Source organism: Typopeltis vanoorti, chromosome 25, assembly GCF_054136105.1.
Source record: "Typopeltis vanoorti isolate ZY-2024b chromosome 25, IOZ_Tvanoo_1.0, whole genome shotgun sequence".
Classification (NCBI taxonomy): Eukaryota; Metazoa; Arthropoda; class Arachnida; order Uropygi; family Thelyphonidae; genus Typopeltis; species Typopeltis vanoorti.
The window spans coordinates 69,740,580-69,756,791 of record NC_143573.1 but is presented as its reverse complement, the minus strand read 5'-3'; the positions used below and the strand labels follow the sequence as shown (position 1 = coordinate 69,756,791).

Sequence of the window (16,212 nt, the reverse complement as noted above, 5' to 3'; positions counted from 1 at the left end):
ATCTAGATTCTCACTTTCAACAACAATCTCACTCACACGACCTGAAACACTCTTTAAATCCTCACATTCTTTACAATTTTTGCACACATTCACTCCACTATCGTTGTTTAACCAGACTCCAGCCACTCTCCTCAATGCATACATTTCGCAAACAGTACACTGAATCAAATCCTTTAAGTTAAAATTTTTAGACAATATGGCAACCTGGATGCCATCTTTGTATTCCTCTTTATGGGAGCCATGTGCACAGATAATCGTATCTATCAATTTACTATTAAAATACTCAAAAAAACACAGAAATCACCCAGACACACTAAAATACTAAAAGTAAACAATACTATGTAAATACTATGCAAATTCACCAATTAATACTCCAAATATCACTTATCTATTCAGGAGCTATCCACAAACACTACACACCATGTAGCCCTCTAGTGGCTAAAAAGCATTATCAAAAGCAATTAAAGTTTCATGTTTTGCCACATCAATGGTTAAATTGTTACAAAATATAATGTTTATCCTGTGAAACAAATGGGATAGTCATGAAACAAATGGGATAGTTATTTAAAATGTTTGTTGAAAATGTAATGATAGCATTTTTTTTTTAAATGCTCATTCCATATGTTATCTAATGCAGCTGTTTTTAGATATAGTCTTATTTTTAGGTTATAGGATGTGGAATATTAGGGATTGGCATCTGGATGCATCTAGTATATAAAGGCTATTCAAACCTTCTCCATTCCTATCAGGTACTCAGTGCAGATAGTTTAGCTATTATTGCAGGATCAATCACATTTTTAACTGCTTTTTGTGGTTGTTGTGGATCCTGGTTCCAGAATAAATGCCTGCTACGTACTGTAAGTAATATTTATACATATATAAGATAATAATTAATCTCACAAAACTAATTTTTATTATCACAATTTTCAGTAAGGGAAAATACCCCTAAAAAAACTTTTTTTTTTTTTTTCAGTTTTAAAATGTTATGATTTCAGTTCAAATCAGTTGATGAATCAATTAATTTTTAATGTAAATTCTATTCATGAAAGGTTGTAAACCTTTTACTACGTTAGTACAGTGGTTGATTTAATAATTAGGTAAACAGAATTAGAGGAAACTGTTCTAGAAATCAAATATAGAATTTTTTTTAAGCACCGAAATGATTATGGTGGGATGATATTAATGAATTAAAGTGGAAGATTGGTAACATCTGCAGATGAGGTATTCAGTGAGTATTCAGAGTAATGAATACTCACCGAATGTTGAGTGAGTAAGAGGTATATGAGAAGTTAAATAAGCTAGATGTCAATAAGGCAACAGGACTCAATGACATATCATCCCTTGGCCTACCTGTTTAACAAGAGTCTTGCAACAGCACAAGTGCCAAAGGAGTGGAAAGAAGGTAAAATTGTTTCACTTCACAAAGGTAGTGATAAAGCTAAGGCTACAAATTATAGGATTTACCTGTATATCTGGGATTGTGGGTTGATAACAGTAGTATTCTTTGTGCTTGTCAGTATAGGATTGTTAAAGGGAGGTAATGTTTTGCCACCTTGCTTATGTACTATAACAAGGTGGTGAATGCATTGCACAAGGGCGATATGTATACAGTGGTATAGTTAGATTTTTATAGATTGCCATTCCACAAGTTGATCACTAAACTGAAGCAGATGGGATTGGTTAATAGACTAGTGAGTTGGATAGTGACTGGCTATCAGATAGATATCAGCACGTTGTGTATGGGGGGGAGGGGCACTACTATCTTGAAAGTGGAAAGTCACTAGTGGTGTGCCCCAGGTGTCTGTTTTGGGACCATTGTTATTTAATTTGTATATTAATTATATTGGGGCGGGGCTTGGGAGGAGACCTCCACATAGCCTTTAAAGGAATGCAAAGAACCAACCAGAGCTTCTGACCTAATGTCCAATGTTCACCTTTTCGTGGTGCACCCTGTTAGGTATCTACCTGGATACTGAACGAACAAGGATGGGCTGGCAATTTGGGATTTACCGACCAAATTGTATTCGATCGGCAATTGTATTCTTATTGGCTTAAATCAGAATTAGGCAATTGTGGTTTAAGCCAATTGTGGTAAAAAGGCAATTGCATTCTTATTGACTTAAACCACAATATTAAATGATGGTACAACATGACAGAATTTCATGCTGGCTGGGTCATCGCCTAGTTAAACAAGACCCCTGTTGTTTTTGCCAAGTAACCAGGGCAAACAGTGAAAAGTCAGCTACTGGAAAAAATCTGAAAACACATCCCAACTGAACATCACCAGAGTTAAAGATTGGTACTATCAACATAAGAAGCCCAAATGCTAAAGAAATGGAGCTAGCTGAGGAATTGGATAAGTACCAGATCGACATAATAGGGGTGACTGAAACAAAAAAGGCAAAAACTGGTGAGATCTTTCTGAGCAATAAATACAAAATGTTATATTCAGGAAATAACAATCAAGGAAAAGGAGTAGCCATAGTATTCAACACAAAATATGAGGCTAATCTTCTTGAATGGCAGGCAATTTCAAGTAAAGTGATGTGTGCAAATATCAGAATGGGGCACTGGACAATGAGACTTATTTCTGCCTATGGTCCCACAGAAGGTTCTTCTGCTAAGTTAGAAGTAGAATTTTTTGAGGCTTTAGTGAAAGCAACTGACACAATGAAAAAGGAAAAGTTGGTCCTTGTTGGGGATCTAAATAGCAGAGTAGAAATAATTGTCGGACATACAGAAATATTTTGGGAAAATTTGGATAAAAGAGCAAAGCTAATAATAATGGCAAATACCTGTGGGATTTCTGCTCAGGACATGGACTGGTTATTACTAACACCATGTTCCAACATAAAAATGTGCACAAATTCACATGGAGAGAAGAGGCAAGGAATAGGAAAAGTCTCATTGACTATGTTATTGTTGATAGTGATGTTTTTTCCCTGGTGCATGCCACCAGAGTGTACAGAGGATTTGAAATTGGAAGTGATCACTATTTAGTCTTCAGCAGGATAAAATTGAATTTCATATTGAAAAGAATAACATGTAAGAAAGCTTTAAAGCAAATAAAACTTGAGCAGCTCTCAGATGTGAACTGTAGACTGAAATATACAAACATTATTCAAAAAAAAAATGAAAGGGTTTGAGAACAGGAATCAAACCTTGGAGATTCATCGGCAAGGCCGCTACCCAGAGCCAGAGAGGCATGTGGTGAGGTTGTCTGCAAGGATAGAAAAATCTGAACTCCGTGGTGGACACAGGAAGTTAAACAGGCAGTGAAGGAAAAGAAGAAAGCATATCACAATTTCCTGGCAAATAAGTCAGCTTGTGCTCTTAGAGAATACAGAGACAAATGTAAGAAAGCTGAACACTGTGTAAAACTAGCTAAAAAAGTCATGGGAAGACTTTGGTAAGAACATAGAAAATATATAGAAAGTTTTTTACCTTGGGTATGTACTATGTTAAAGATATCAAGCAATTTTATAAGCTAGGTTTTTATCCTTTTTCCCAAGTAAGCAAACAGACATGTAAGTCAAGTTTGCGCCTGCACATAGTGCAAGTCTGAGGCAACTCGTGGTAAAGGTGGAGTAAGATCCGATCACTTTCCGTAGTATTTTTCATTAATGCAAAGCACATCTCCTTGCGGAGATGTATGATGCTATGCATTAAAAGCAAGGGCCACTACCCAGACCGGTTTCGACCTTTATTGAGGTCTCATCAGTGGGAGCCAGACCTAAAAATGCAGAGCTTATAAATTTTACATAAACAAGTTGCCACAAGGTGCTTTGACCTCATTAAGAAATTTTTACTTTGGGTATATACTATGTTAAAAATACCAAGCAATTTTATAAGCTAGGTTTTAATCCTTTTTCCCAAGTAAGCAAACAGACATGTAAGTCAAGTTTGCACCTGCATGTAGTGCAAGTCTGAGGTAACTCATGGTAAAGGGGAAAATACTAAGGAAAGTGATCAGAGCTTACTCCACGTTTACCACGAGTTGCCTCAGACTTGCACTACATGCAGGCTCAAACTTGACTTACATGTTTGTTTGCTTACTTGGGAAAAAGGATTAAAACCTAGCTTATAAAATTGCTTGGTATTTTTAACATAATATATACCCAAGGTAAAAAACTTTCTACATCTTACTCTCATGCTGAGATTTTTATTTAATGAGGTCAAAGCACCTTGTGGCAACTTGTTTAGGTAAAATTTATAAGCTCTGCATTACTTCAACCTTGGCATTTTTAGGTCTGGCTCCCACTGATGAGACCTCAATAAAGGTCAAAACTGGTCTGGGTAGTGGCCCTTGCCTTTAATGTATAGCATCATACATCTCCGCAAGGGGATGTGCTTTGCATTTGTGGAAAATACTAAGGAAAGTGATCGGAGCTTACTCTGCCTTTACCACGAGTTGCCTAAGACTTCACTACGTGGAGGCTCAAACTTGACTTACATGTCTGTTTGCTTGCTTGGGAAAAAGGATTAAAACCTAGCTTATAAAATTGCTTGGTATCTTTAACATAACATAGAAAATAAATATCAAGAAGGTTTCAAGATATTCTGGAGGTTGTTGAAGAAGCTCAGAAATGGAGGAAACAGTGCTGTAAAAGGAATTAGAGATGATAAAGGTGATATGAAAACTGGAGAAAAAGATATCTTTGAAGTATGGAGTAATTACTTTGAAAAATTGCTAAATGAAACTAGTAGTGACAACAGCACAGTGATAAAAAAAAGACTGACCAGGCATGCAATCAGGAATACATATCCATACTTGAAGTAGAAAAAGCCATCAAAAGTCTGAAATGTGTAAAGGCAGCTGGATTAGATGATATTTGATCAGAAATGCTCAAGTATGGAGGTATAAAAATCTTACAGTGGCTGCACTGCATAGTTCAGAAGGCCTGGACAGAGTGATGAATTTCAAATGGTTGGAGTTTAGCTCTCATAGTACTCGTATATAAAAAGAGAAAAAACTGAACGTGAGATTTACAGAGGTATTTCTCTACTGAGTGTTCCTGGTAAGATTTATGCCAGTATACTTGAGAAATGGTTGAGAAGGATTGTGGAAGGGAAGTGTGGTGAAGAAGAAGCTGGATTCGGGCCAAATAGAGGCTGTCAGGATCAGATTTTCACTTTACGACAAATAGTTGAGAAATCATGGGAATATAACAAAGATTTGTATTTAAGTTTTGTAGATCTGAAAAAAGCATATGACAAGGTACCAAGAGAGAAGCTATTCAAAATGCTACAGTTGTATGGTGTCAGTGGGGCATTATATCAAGCAGTAGTTAGTCTTTATTTGAGCTGTAAGTCAGCAGTTAGAATTGGAGGAAGTACTGGAAGATGGTTTATTGTAAATGTGTCAGACAAGGATGTACATTATCCTCCTCTTTTATTCATTATATATATATGGATCACATTATGAAGGAAAGTGGTATTAAACGTGATATCAAAATTGGAGATGTTGATGCTTTATGTAGATGATGTCATACTTCTAAATAAATCCAGTACAAGTTTGCAAGACTCCCTGACTAAATTGAATAACTGTTTTAATAGACTTGGTATGCAGGTCAGCAATAACAAGATGAAGACAATGAAAATAGGCAGAGGCATTGAAAATATCAACTGCATTGGGAATGGAGAGCCTACAGAACAAGTGAAGCATTTCAGCTATTTAGGCACGATTTTTAGTGAAGACGGTAAATTAAATATGGAAATAGACAACAGGATCAACAAAGCTGGTATGGTAGGAAGTCAACTGAATAAATTTATATGGAATAAGAGAAAAATTAGTCAAAACACTAAATTAACTGTATGCAAGACAGTGTTCAAACCAGTTTTAACTTATGGATTTGAGAGCTGAGTTAGACGTAAAACACTTGACTAAAGACTAGAGACCGCAGATATGAGAGTCCTGAAAAAGATCAGGGCATGAACAGATGGCATCAATGGCAATATGATATTAAAAAAGGATATTAGGAAAGAACTTGACATTGTCAGCATCCAGGAATGTGTTAGCAGAGCTAATCTCACATGGTATGGTCACTTAAACAGAATGGAGAGGAAAGATTAGCAAAACAAGTATTCTTTGCCAGGTTGGCAGGAAAAAGACCCAGAGGAAGACCAAGATATAGGTGGATTGATATGGTAAAAAGTGCCTTAAAAGATAGAAATATAAGATCTGACAATGTTGGAGCCTTGTCAGGTAATAGATTGATTTGGAGGAAAATTGTAGATAGGAAGTTAGTAATGATGTAAATTTTTCATGTAGTACTATCATATCCTGTACACCCCTTGAGGGTAAATGTCTGGAATTTAATGATGATGATATTGGGGTAGGTTTAACTGGATGTACAACTGTTTGCTAATGATGCAAAACTGGAAAGCGTAATGAGGAATCATGCCGATATTGTAGTCTTACAGGAGGACTTGAATAGATTTTATGAGTGGGCAACAGTATAGAACTGTCAATTCAGTGTTGCAAAGTGTAAGGTTCTGAAATCTGGTAGGCAACAATTGGATGTACACTTTGGAAGGAAATTTTGGAGACAGTTGAGGAGACTTTGGGATAGTGGTGGTGGACAAGATCTGAAGTTCAGAAGTCAGATTGCACAAGTTGCGAAGACACATCGGATTAGATTATGGCAATGACACAGAGTTTCTGGTTCCATTGTATAAGGCATTGGTTAGGCCTTGTATGGATTATGTGCACAGATTTGTTACCCCCTGGTTTTTATGATGATGATGATATATTGGAAAGTGTCCAGAAAAGACTAAGGTGGTAACTGGTCACGGGAATGTGCGATATATGAGGCCAGGTTGAGGGAATGCAGTTTGCAAAGCTTTGTGAATATGAGGAAAAGAGGGGGATATGATCGAGGCATTTAAATTGGTAAAGGTTGTTACCAGATTAATTTGGAAGAAATTTTTCATAGAATGGGAGAAGTGGGTATCCCTGGAAACTGTATAAGGAGGGTATGAGCATTGGCATATGGAGTAGGTTCTTTGGAGAGTGGTTGGTGAGTGGAATGAATTGCACAGCATCATGGTAAATGCAGATACATATTCAGAGTTTAAAGCAGTGTTTGATGGGATTTGTGTGTGCCTCCCACAAAGAGTTCTTTGACTCCATTGAGTATGGTGTTAATAATAACTTCTCATCCCTAGTAAGTAGGGTGATGATTTTTGTTGCCTAAAGAGACATTCACAGGCATCATATTAGTGTTCATTGACATTGACTCCCTTCCTACTAGATCTTGATGGGACTGTAAGTGCATAAGTCTCATTGTTCAATTTCCCATTTTGAAATTTGTCTATATCACTCCACTTGAAACTGCTTGCTATTTAAGAAATTTATTTTCATGTTTAGTGTTGAATACTATAGCTGCTCATTACTTTTCTTGATCACTGGCTGAATATAACAACTTATAATTATTTAGAGGTATCTCGTGTATTTCACATGGTATTTCTGTGATTCTTCTAGCTCTACCTCTTTTTCAACGATGGTTTTTATAGTGTCTGTCTTCAATGTTATTGAGTTTGAATTGGTATGAGGCCAGGGCTGTTTTGATGAAAACAGCAGGAGCTTGAATAATATCTTGATGTTGACCATCTTGTATAAAGTGATACAAAATAAAGTTTAGGCAGCTAAGTTACAAATTGCCAGTCCATCTTCGTTCACTGTGCAGGTGGATACCTAGCCACAGAGCACAACACTTGAAGGTTAAGATTGGCCATTCAGTCAGAGACTCCATGTTATATAAGATACGAGATCAAATGAAGTAGAAGGAACGTGAAGGACATGAAGGAACATCCATTCAGCAGTGGACTGAAGAAAGCAGTTGATGATATATAGTGTCTTTGTAGCTATCTCAGCAACATCACTATCCTTTGGTCGAAATGACATTCAGTTGACACTTATACTTATAGCAGACTATGTGGATGGGTTTGCTGTGCTATCAGTCTTAATGAGGTTTCTGGCCATGATGGGCCAATTATACTTGCCAAGAAATTATCTTGTTAAATCCTCTACCCAAGTGCAAGCAAACAAGGTTTGCACTTGAATTATTTTCACAACTAGTTAACTTGACTTGACTAATTAGGTACCTAGAGGCTGTTGACTTCACATCAAAAATATAATTTCTTGTCCTATATATGGAGTCTATATTATATAATATATTGTGCTATACTATTATATTATACTGTATTGTACGATATTGTACTTATAAAGAGATTTTTCATAGAATGGGAGAGAAGGAGGGGAGATAGAACAAGAGGCCATCACTGGAAATGTATAATGGTTGGTGAGTGGAATGCATTGCCTGAGTGTGTTGTGAGTGTAGACACATTGAATCAGTTTAAAGCACAGTTGGATGAGCATTGTGTGCAATAGTGTGTACCTCCCACAATGAGTCTCTGACTCCATGGAGATCAAATGTTAATAATACTATAATTTGTAATAACCTATTCACTTTGTAACCAAGTGAAAAAGCTTTCTACAGCCATTGACAAGTCATTGAGGCAAGCACATACAGGAAAGAAGTTTTCAGCTTGAATGAAGGACAGTCAGAGAGATTAATTACTACTTTTTCATTTGTAAGGAAATTTCCTCTTTTGTCTTCCTATTGTGAAATGCCTGGAATTTTTTTTCTTTGATTGTTCTGTAAGAGTGAAAAGTAAGGTTGTATGAGCAGTTTAGCATATTGTCAATATTGTCCCATGGATCAGCACTTAAGTTGGCTAGATAGCAGTGCGAATCAAAGCATAAAGAATCTAACTTGTTAGTAGCATCACTTGTAGAATAAATTATTTCCTGTTATAAATGCTTTGTTACAAATGTGTTTGGCCTTTCTTGATTGACCATGTTGTTTAATTTCCAAAAATGTGAATAAGACTCAAGATTTGGGAGTGACGGTTGACAACAGAATTAAGTTTAGAGCCACGTTCTTCAACCTTTTTTCACCTGCAGACTGGGGAAAATAGGAGAAATATTTCGCGGACCGGCTGACGGCTAAGATAGAAACATAAACCAATGTAGATAGTATTTTATTTATTAAATCTAATGTTATAAAATTACGATTTTTATCTAGTGCAACATTTGCTGCTGCTTAGAGGTTAGAAAATTTGATATATGTGGCTGGAGCATTGTTTCTGAGAGACGAAGAAATTTTTGGCAGACTGCCAGGAAATTTCCACGGACCGGTGCCAGTCTGCTGGCCACAGGTTGAAGAACAAGGGTTTAGAGGGCATACTGCAAGTGTTACAAACACTGCACATCATAGCGCTGCTGTGATATGAAGTACTCCAACATGTAGAGATAAAGTGGTGGTTGTGCCACTGTATAAAGCACTGATTGGACCACATTTGGACCATTATGCTCAGATTTGGTCACATGGTTTTCATTGTGATGTGGAAACATTGGAGAGGGTCCAGAGAAGAGTAACTAAGACAATATCAGGATTCTGGAATGTTGGCTATGGAGAGAGATTGAAGAAATGTGTATTCCAGAGTTTGGTGGATAGGAGTAAAAGAGGTGATATAATAGAGATGCTTAAGTTAGTTAGGAGATTTTATCAGATTAATCCAGAGGGAGATTATAAAAGGAGTAGAAGTTGAAAGGGGAAGAACCAGAGGCTATCCCTGAAAGTTGTATAAGAGTGTTATGAAGAGGGGTGAAGGTAGATTTTTTTTATATGGAGAATTGTCAGTGAATGGAATTCATTACTGGAATATGTTGTTAATGCAAGGAGTGTTAAGGATTTTAAGATTCAATATGTCGTCAGTTGAATGAACCTCCCACGATGAGTTTGACAACTCCATGGAGGGTGTAATAGTAAAGTAAAAAATTAATTCTAAATAAATAATAATATAAATATAATAAATAATAAATCTGAAATAATAATAAATTTCAGAATAATTTGATCATCTTTACATCATTTCAGATACAAAAGATGGTTTAAAAGAGAAGCTTTTTCTTTTCTTATATATTTTCAGGATATGCACTGTATGTTTCATTTCCACATTGAGGTTGTTCATATAGAAGTTCAGTGATAGAAAAACTGTGTTATTAGTTATGAACTCTAATAACAATGCAATATGTACTGGTTACTTTCGTGTACTAAGGACTAGTGGCTTCTTCAAGTAGTAAATTAAGTAAGATTACAAGTTAAATGGAAAAAAACACTTAGGTAAATTGTGTGAGTATTAACAATCAAAAAATGAGGAGCCAGTGATGTGTGGCATGCTACCTGTTTTCTAGGGTTGTTTGGAGGTGATTGTTTATACAGTTGAACTGCTATATGTTATGAAATATGATGGACTTCCAGACATCACATAAGATGAGTTCTTGGTTATGGTTCAGTGAGCCATGAGAGTGAATGATGGTATTGGATTCTTTGATTTGATGTGAAAGGAAGTTTCCTTCTAGGTAGCTGTATCCCAATTGAAGATATGATTTGTATTGGAAGAAAAATGAACTAGTCTAGATTTTTTTTTTTTGTATTATGCTACATTGTAGTAATGCTCCTTTACTATTTCAAAACTTCTGCAAGTCTTATGTAAGGTAGACTACAAGAACATGGAATTCTGTACACATTTGGGTGTTTATAGATTGGGTGCAGGTCACTGTCTTTTGGAGGTCAAAGGAGGCTATGTATAGTTTGAATGGGTTTATAGGCAACAAAGATCAAAGCAACAAAGTCACAATATCAGAGTTGTTGTGACTTCAGCAGGGCAGCAATTCTGCTACCATTATTCACTCATATGGCTCTCACAACAAAAACCAAGGAGTTGTCTTAAGTGATGTCTGCAAGTCATTAACACCAAACAATATCCTGGAGGACAGGTGATGTGTGGCAAATCAAACAGTTTATCTGAATTTTTGAAATTTGTTTTAACTTGTAATCCTTATTTCATGTGCAGAGCTAGTTGATACACATTGTATCGTTATTACAGTTGATGACTAATAAACCCAGTCCTTGTATTATTGAACTCTTACTTGTAAAATTTCATTGTTAAATATGCATTTCTTAAATAAGATATGAATCTACATAAAATACAGATTTAGACTGTATGATCTGTTTTGAAAATAGCCTCTTTTGAGATGTGACTGGCCTTCTCATACCATTTGGTTTATATTTTATTGTTCAGGTATTGAGTGTTTATGGCATGTTGGTTTACTTGTTCTTTCCAGTTTTGTTTAATTTTTGTTTTGTTTTTCTTCTGTTGATTTTATTTTTAGTACTTTTAAAATATCATTATGAGAACTGTTATTAGAACAAAAAAATGTTCTAATAACAGTTCTCGTGAACCTCATTTCACTCATTTTTGTTCTTTATTTATTTATTGCTCAAATTTCACTACTATAAAGTAATGTAGTACTGCTAAAGTTTGTATATTTTTAATTGTTTCTCTTTGTAAAAAATTATGGTTAAGAGTTCTGTTTATCAAACTTATAACTTGAATATTTTGGAGTATTTAATTTGATGCCCTAAGAAGGAAGTGGGATGCAGGATAGAAGATGAGTGGAGGAAATGGAGAGAGATGGCCAGGGTGCTATTTGATAAGAGGGTGCCGGTCAGTCTTAAGGGAAAAATATACAGAACAGTGGTGAGATCAGCTCTGATGTATGCTGTGGAAACTGTGGCCCTGAGGAAAAATAACTTCAGTAGGATGGAGGTAGCAGAGATGAGAATGCTTAGGTGAATGTGTGGTGTGACCAGAAAGGATCATCTAGAAATGACTATTTAAGGGAAATGGTGAAAGTCACAAACTTAGGAGTGAAGATACATGAGGCAAGGTTGAGATGGTTTGGTCGTGTGATGATTAGGGAGGATGAGTATGTGGGAAGAAAGGTCATGCAGATTGATGTGCAGGCGAGGAGGAACCAGGGGCAGCCAAAGAAGAGATGGGGGGGGAGCTAGTGGTGGAGGACCTAAGGATGAAGAATTTGGATGTGGTTTCAGCCCAAGACAGGAGGATGTGGAGGAGACTTATTAGAAACAGTGACCCTACTTAAGTGGGATAAGCTGCAGAAGAAGTTATTTTATTATTAATAACTATTTTACTTATAACTGGAACATGTTCACAAAATTCCATTGTTTTAGTTTTATTAATAGATATTTTCATTCCAAACAATTGAAAGTTTTCCCACTTGGTTATATTATAAATTAAACTCATATATGGAGACTAAAGACTTCACATTACTTGCCTTAGTATCCCATAATGCAAAGCACATATCCTTACAGACATGTATAATGCTATGCATTATGGGCAGGATCACTACCCAGACTGAGTTGTCCAGTTATGAAGTTACTTCACCTGCAAACTTTATTTGCTTTGTTTGGAAAGAAGTCAATGGACACCATAGTGTGAGGAACAAACAGCCATGGCTCTCACTGCAATAAAATGTAGGACCTCCTTTCACTGTGATGACTGCACCAAACCAACAGGGGGGGCATATTTTCCACAAGCATATAACAACAATCAATGGGAATTTTGAACCATTCTTCCTGTAAGCATATAATGAGTTCCTGGACTGTTGTGGGGCAGACATCCCTTGACCTCACCTGATGCTCTAATTCATCCTGCAGATGTTTATAGGGTGCTGGGATCAGGGTTCTATGGAGGCCAGTCAAGTGTGGTGACATCCATTTCCACAAACTACACATTTACAGCAGCAGCTTTATGACACAGTGTTATTGCATTGTCTTGCTGAAAGAGACAATGGTCGTTTCCATAGAAATGCTACATGGTAGGAATCATTGCATTGTCCAGAATGTTCAGATACCTCCTAAAACAGGACTAAATCCAGCAGAATCATCATGTAGCCATTTCCCTTATCCACCTCACCTGTCACCCTCTATTATAAAAGGTTTGAAAATTTCTAAAGCATGACTGATACTTTACAAAGTCATTTTGCTCTTCATAGAGTATCATATTCTTATCTAACCATTATTGAATTCTCTTTTTGACCAATTTTTCCACTACTTTTATCACCACTCCTGAGATACTGATTTGTTGAAATTTACTACTGCAGGCTTAGAACCTCCCTTATGCTAAGGAATTATTTTGCCCTCTTTCCACTCACTTCAGAACTTTGCCAGATCTATGACTTAAATTAAACTTCCTAGTCAAAAGCATTGTCCATTCTCATAAAACATGAGCTGATATCCCACAGCCATATTTATATTGAGATTCTGCAGTATCCTAAGAACCTCCTAGTTATCTACCTCTGTTGCCACACCTGTCTGTGTGACATATATCACAAAAGTAACTTCGCTTGGATCATATACTCTTGCAAAGAGGTCACTTAGTAACTAGACTGTTTTATCTGCTTTTGCCACCTTGTCAACATCAGTACTCATTAAGGTTACCTATCCATAGTCATTTTTCCTCTTACTTGCATTGTGTAATGAAAGAACTCTTTGGGATTTCCTTTGGCCTGCTCTGTTAATTTCTTCCTGTAATCTGATTTTGCCTTCCTTATCATGCTGGTCACCTTTTTCCCCTTATATACCTCCACAACATTTCTTTTTCTGTAGCTCATGATATTACTCATCTATCTAACTCCTATCTGATTGACCCTCCTGAAAATATGTGTACAATTTAATATTACTTTCTCTAGATGCCCCTTATCTATTCCCCACAGACTACTAACTTTCCTTGCAGGGTTTTATGCATTGACACAACTTCAAGCTTCCTCCTAAGCTTGTTATAATTACATGCCTTGTAGTTCCACATACCCCCCCCCCCTTCTTGATAGAATATTCCTTATGTTTTACAATCTCCTAAGTCAGGACCACATGGCCATTTCCCTCAGTTACAGGCAGTGTGGTCATCTGAGTTATATCCTATGACCAGGTCCAGTACTGGCACACTCCTGAGTCCTCTCCATCATGTGCTGTCTCAAGTAGTCATCTGTCAATAGGTGTATGCATTCCATTTCCTTCCTATCATGTGATTTTTCTTCCTTTCAATCTCTATCTCCATAGATGAAATACCCTCATAATCACTCTACTTGCATTCATTGTACTAATTTACTGATACATGTCTTCCAGATCATCCCTGGAACTCCCCCTCCCTCTTGGCCTATAGCAGCATCCAACTGTATATTTTTTCTTGTTAGCATCAATCTCACACTTGACTGCTTCATATGAGCAGCTATCCTCTCCCTTATCTCCTGTTATTTATGACTGCAATTCATCTGCTATCATCAGCAGTACCCCCATCCCCTATCTTGGCTTTTCTATCCTCCTTGAAAATCTAAATCCAACACATTCTATCCCCATAACTGTTTCATCTGCTGTTAGCCAAGTCTTACTAATGCCTATAAATTTTGACCAAATTGCATTAAACAGTTCCAAATACTCCTCTCTCTTGTTCCTGATACTTCTGACATTAGTATATAGAAACAGTAGACAGCTGTGCTCTCCTCTTTGACTACTTATCTCTAAAAGTTGATTTAACACAGTCTGATTATCCAACCTATGAGATTATTTGTATAAATTTATAATGCCAGGAAATTATGTTCTTGGTTTAATCATTTATCCAAGTGTGAGAAACAAATTTTGTGCATGAAGTATCTTCACAACTTTGCTGCTTTTATATAAAGGCTAATAACTTCATATCACTTGCCTTAATATCCTATCATGCAAAGAACATGCCCTTTTGGGTGTGTATAAAGCTATGCATTATGAGAAGGGATATTATCCAGACTGTTTTTCATCTTTATTGAGGTATGTTTAAGTGTGGGGATACTGCTCCAAAAACTCTGAGTGATTGACAAGATCACTCGAAATATCACTGAGTGACCTTAAAGGATTATTACGAAACTCTTTACTCCTTACCTGAATTGAATTGCTCCAGGACAGGAAACTCAGCAGTGGTTCCACCCAGAGACAGGCAGAAAACCTGCCACTGAGTACAACCAACCTACTTCCCAGGAAGTAAGAAAATCCAGTGATGAACATTAATAAATGTCGACGTATATGAGCCAAATTTTGGGCTAGAGTCATGCTGACTCTAGAGCTCTTTGCTCAAAGACTTCCATATAAAAGTTAGCATTTGGGGGGGAAAGTGGTGAGCTCATGGCTGTACCCTCTTTTTGAAGGTAAAAATTGTTTTGCCACACGAAATATCCAGAGCGGAGTACATGGGCAAAGAGGACTGTGATCGTGTGGAAATATGTTCTGTAGGAGTAAGATAGTATCATTGGTGAAAAGGGAAGTTATGTCAAAGCTGACTAATAAATCTTGGTCGTTGAGTGTAATGTTTTTAATTTTGTTTATGAAATGTTGTGTATTTTTTATGTAGGAAGGGGACTGACCTACCAATTCCTTGAGTGTGGCCGCTAATTTTTTGGCTTAGTGGTAATTTGGGCTGTCGATTCCTTCAACAATCGGACATAGTGGTGTGTTTGTTTTGTGTATTTTTAGCAGGCCATAAATTCTGGGTGCACGGGCATAATGAGGTATTATTTTTTTTGTTGTTTCTTCTGGCTATGTGTTAACGGATTTAATTAATTCAGATATTTTCTTTTTGATACGTTTCGCAGGGTTGTAGTTTACCATTTGGTAGGTGTTGTGGTACCAAATGGTTCATTTTCTCTACGTAGGTAGTCCGGTCTAAAACGACACTGGCATTCCCTTTATTTTCTTTTGTGATAATAATGTCCTGGTTATTTTTTAAAAGATTAATTAAATTAATTAATTGATTAATTAAAAAGATTAATTTACCAGTACAGAGTGCAAGAGCATGTAGCTTGGTTCCCTGTACACACGTATCCTTCTGATGATGACCTCAATACAGGGGTCGAAACGTCAAATAGTTATTTTATTAATAATAAGTAAAATAATCATTTCAACATGTGTGTTTTGTGTCCCTAAATTTGGAAATATGAATGCTGATCACCGTGTAACCTTAAAAGAAAGAGTCATCATAATCTATGGAGATGTGACCCACAAGCAGTGCAGTCCCTATGGTAAGCTAAATATAGGTGATTTCCTTGTTAATCAATCGACTAGCCTTTTTGAAACGATGTAGAGACAGCAACTTAATACCCAACTACATTAAACTAAAGAAGAAGTTTCAATCAGCTAAAGCGCTCCGTATCTATGCCTGATTGGAAAAAAGCTTTAAGAGATCAGATCCACGAGGCATGAAAAATCCTAGCATCTACCAAAGCCAGAGTTCTACAACTTAAATTAGAACTAT

At 36.5% G+C, this 16,212-nt stretch overlaps 1 protein-coding gene across 1 annotated transcript in view; it reads left to right on the top strand.

Annotated features, from left to right (window-relative positions):
- Positions 1-16,212, top strand: part of LOC150092824 (tetraspanin-4-like) — a 108,199-nt gene that overhangs the window by 31,903 nt on the left and 60,084 nt on the right. Inside the window, exon 2 of the mRNA XM_090414292.1 lies at positions 666-857. Coding sequence (XP_090270418.1) covers positions 666-857 — 192 coding nt within the window. The remainder of the gene's footprint in view (positions 1-665; positions 858-16,212) is intronic.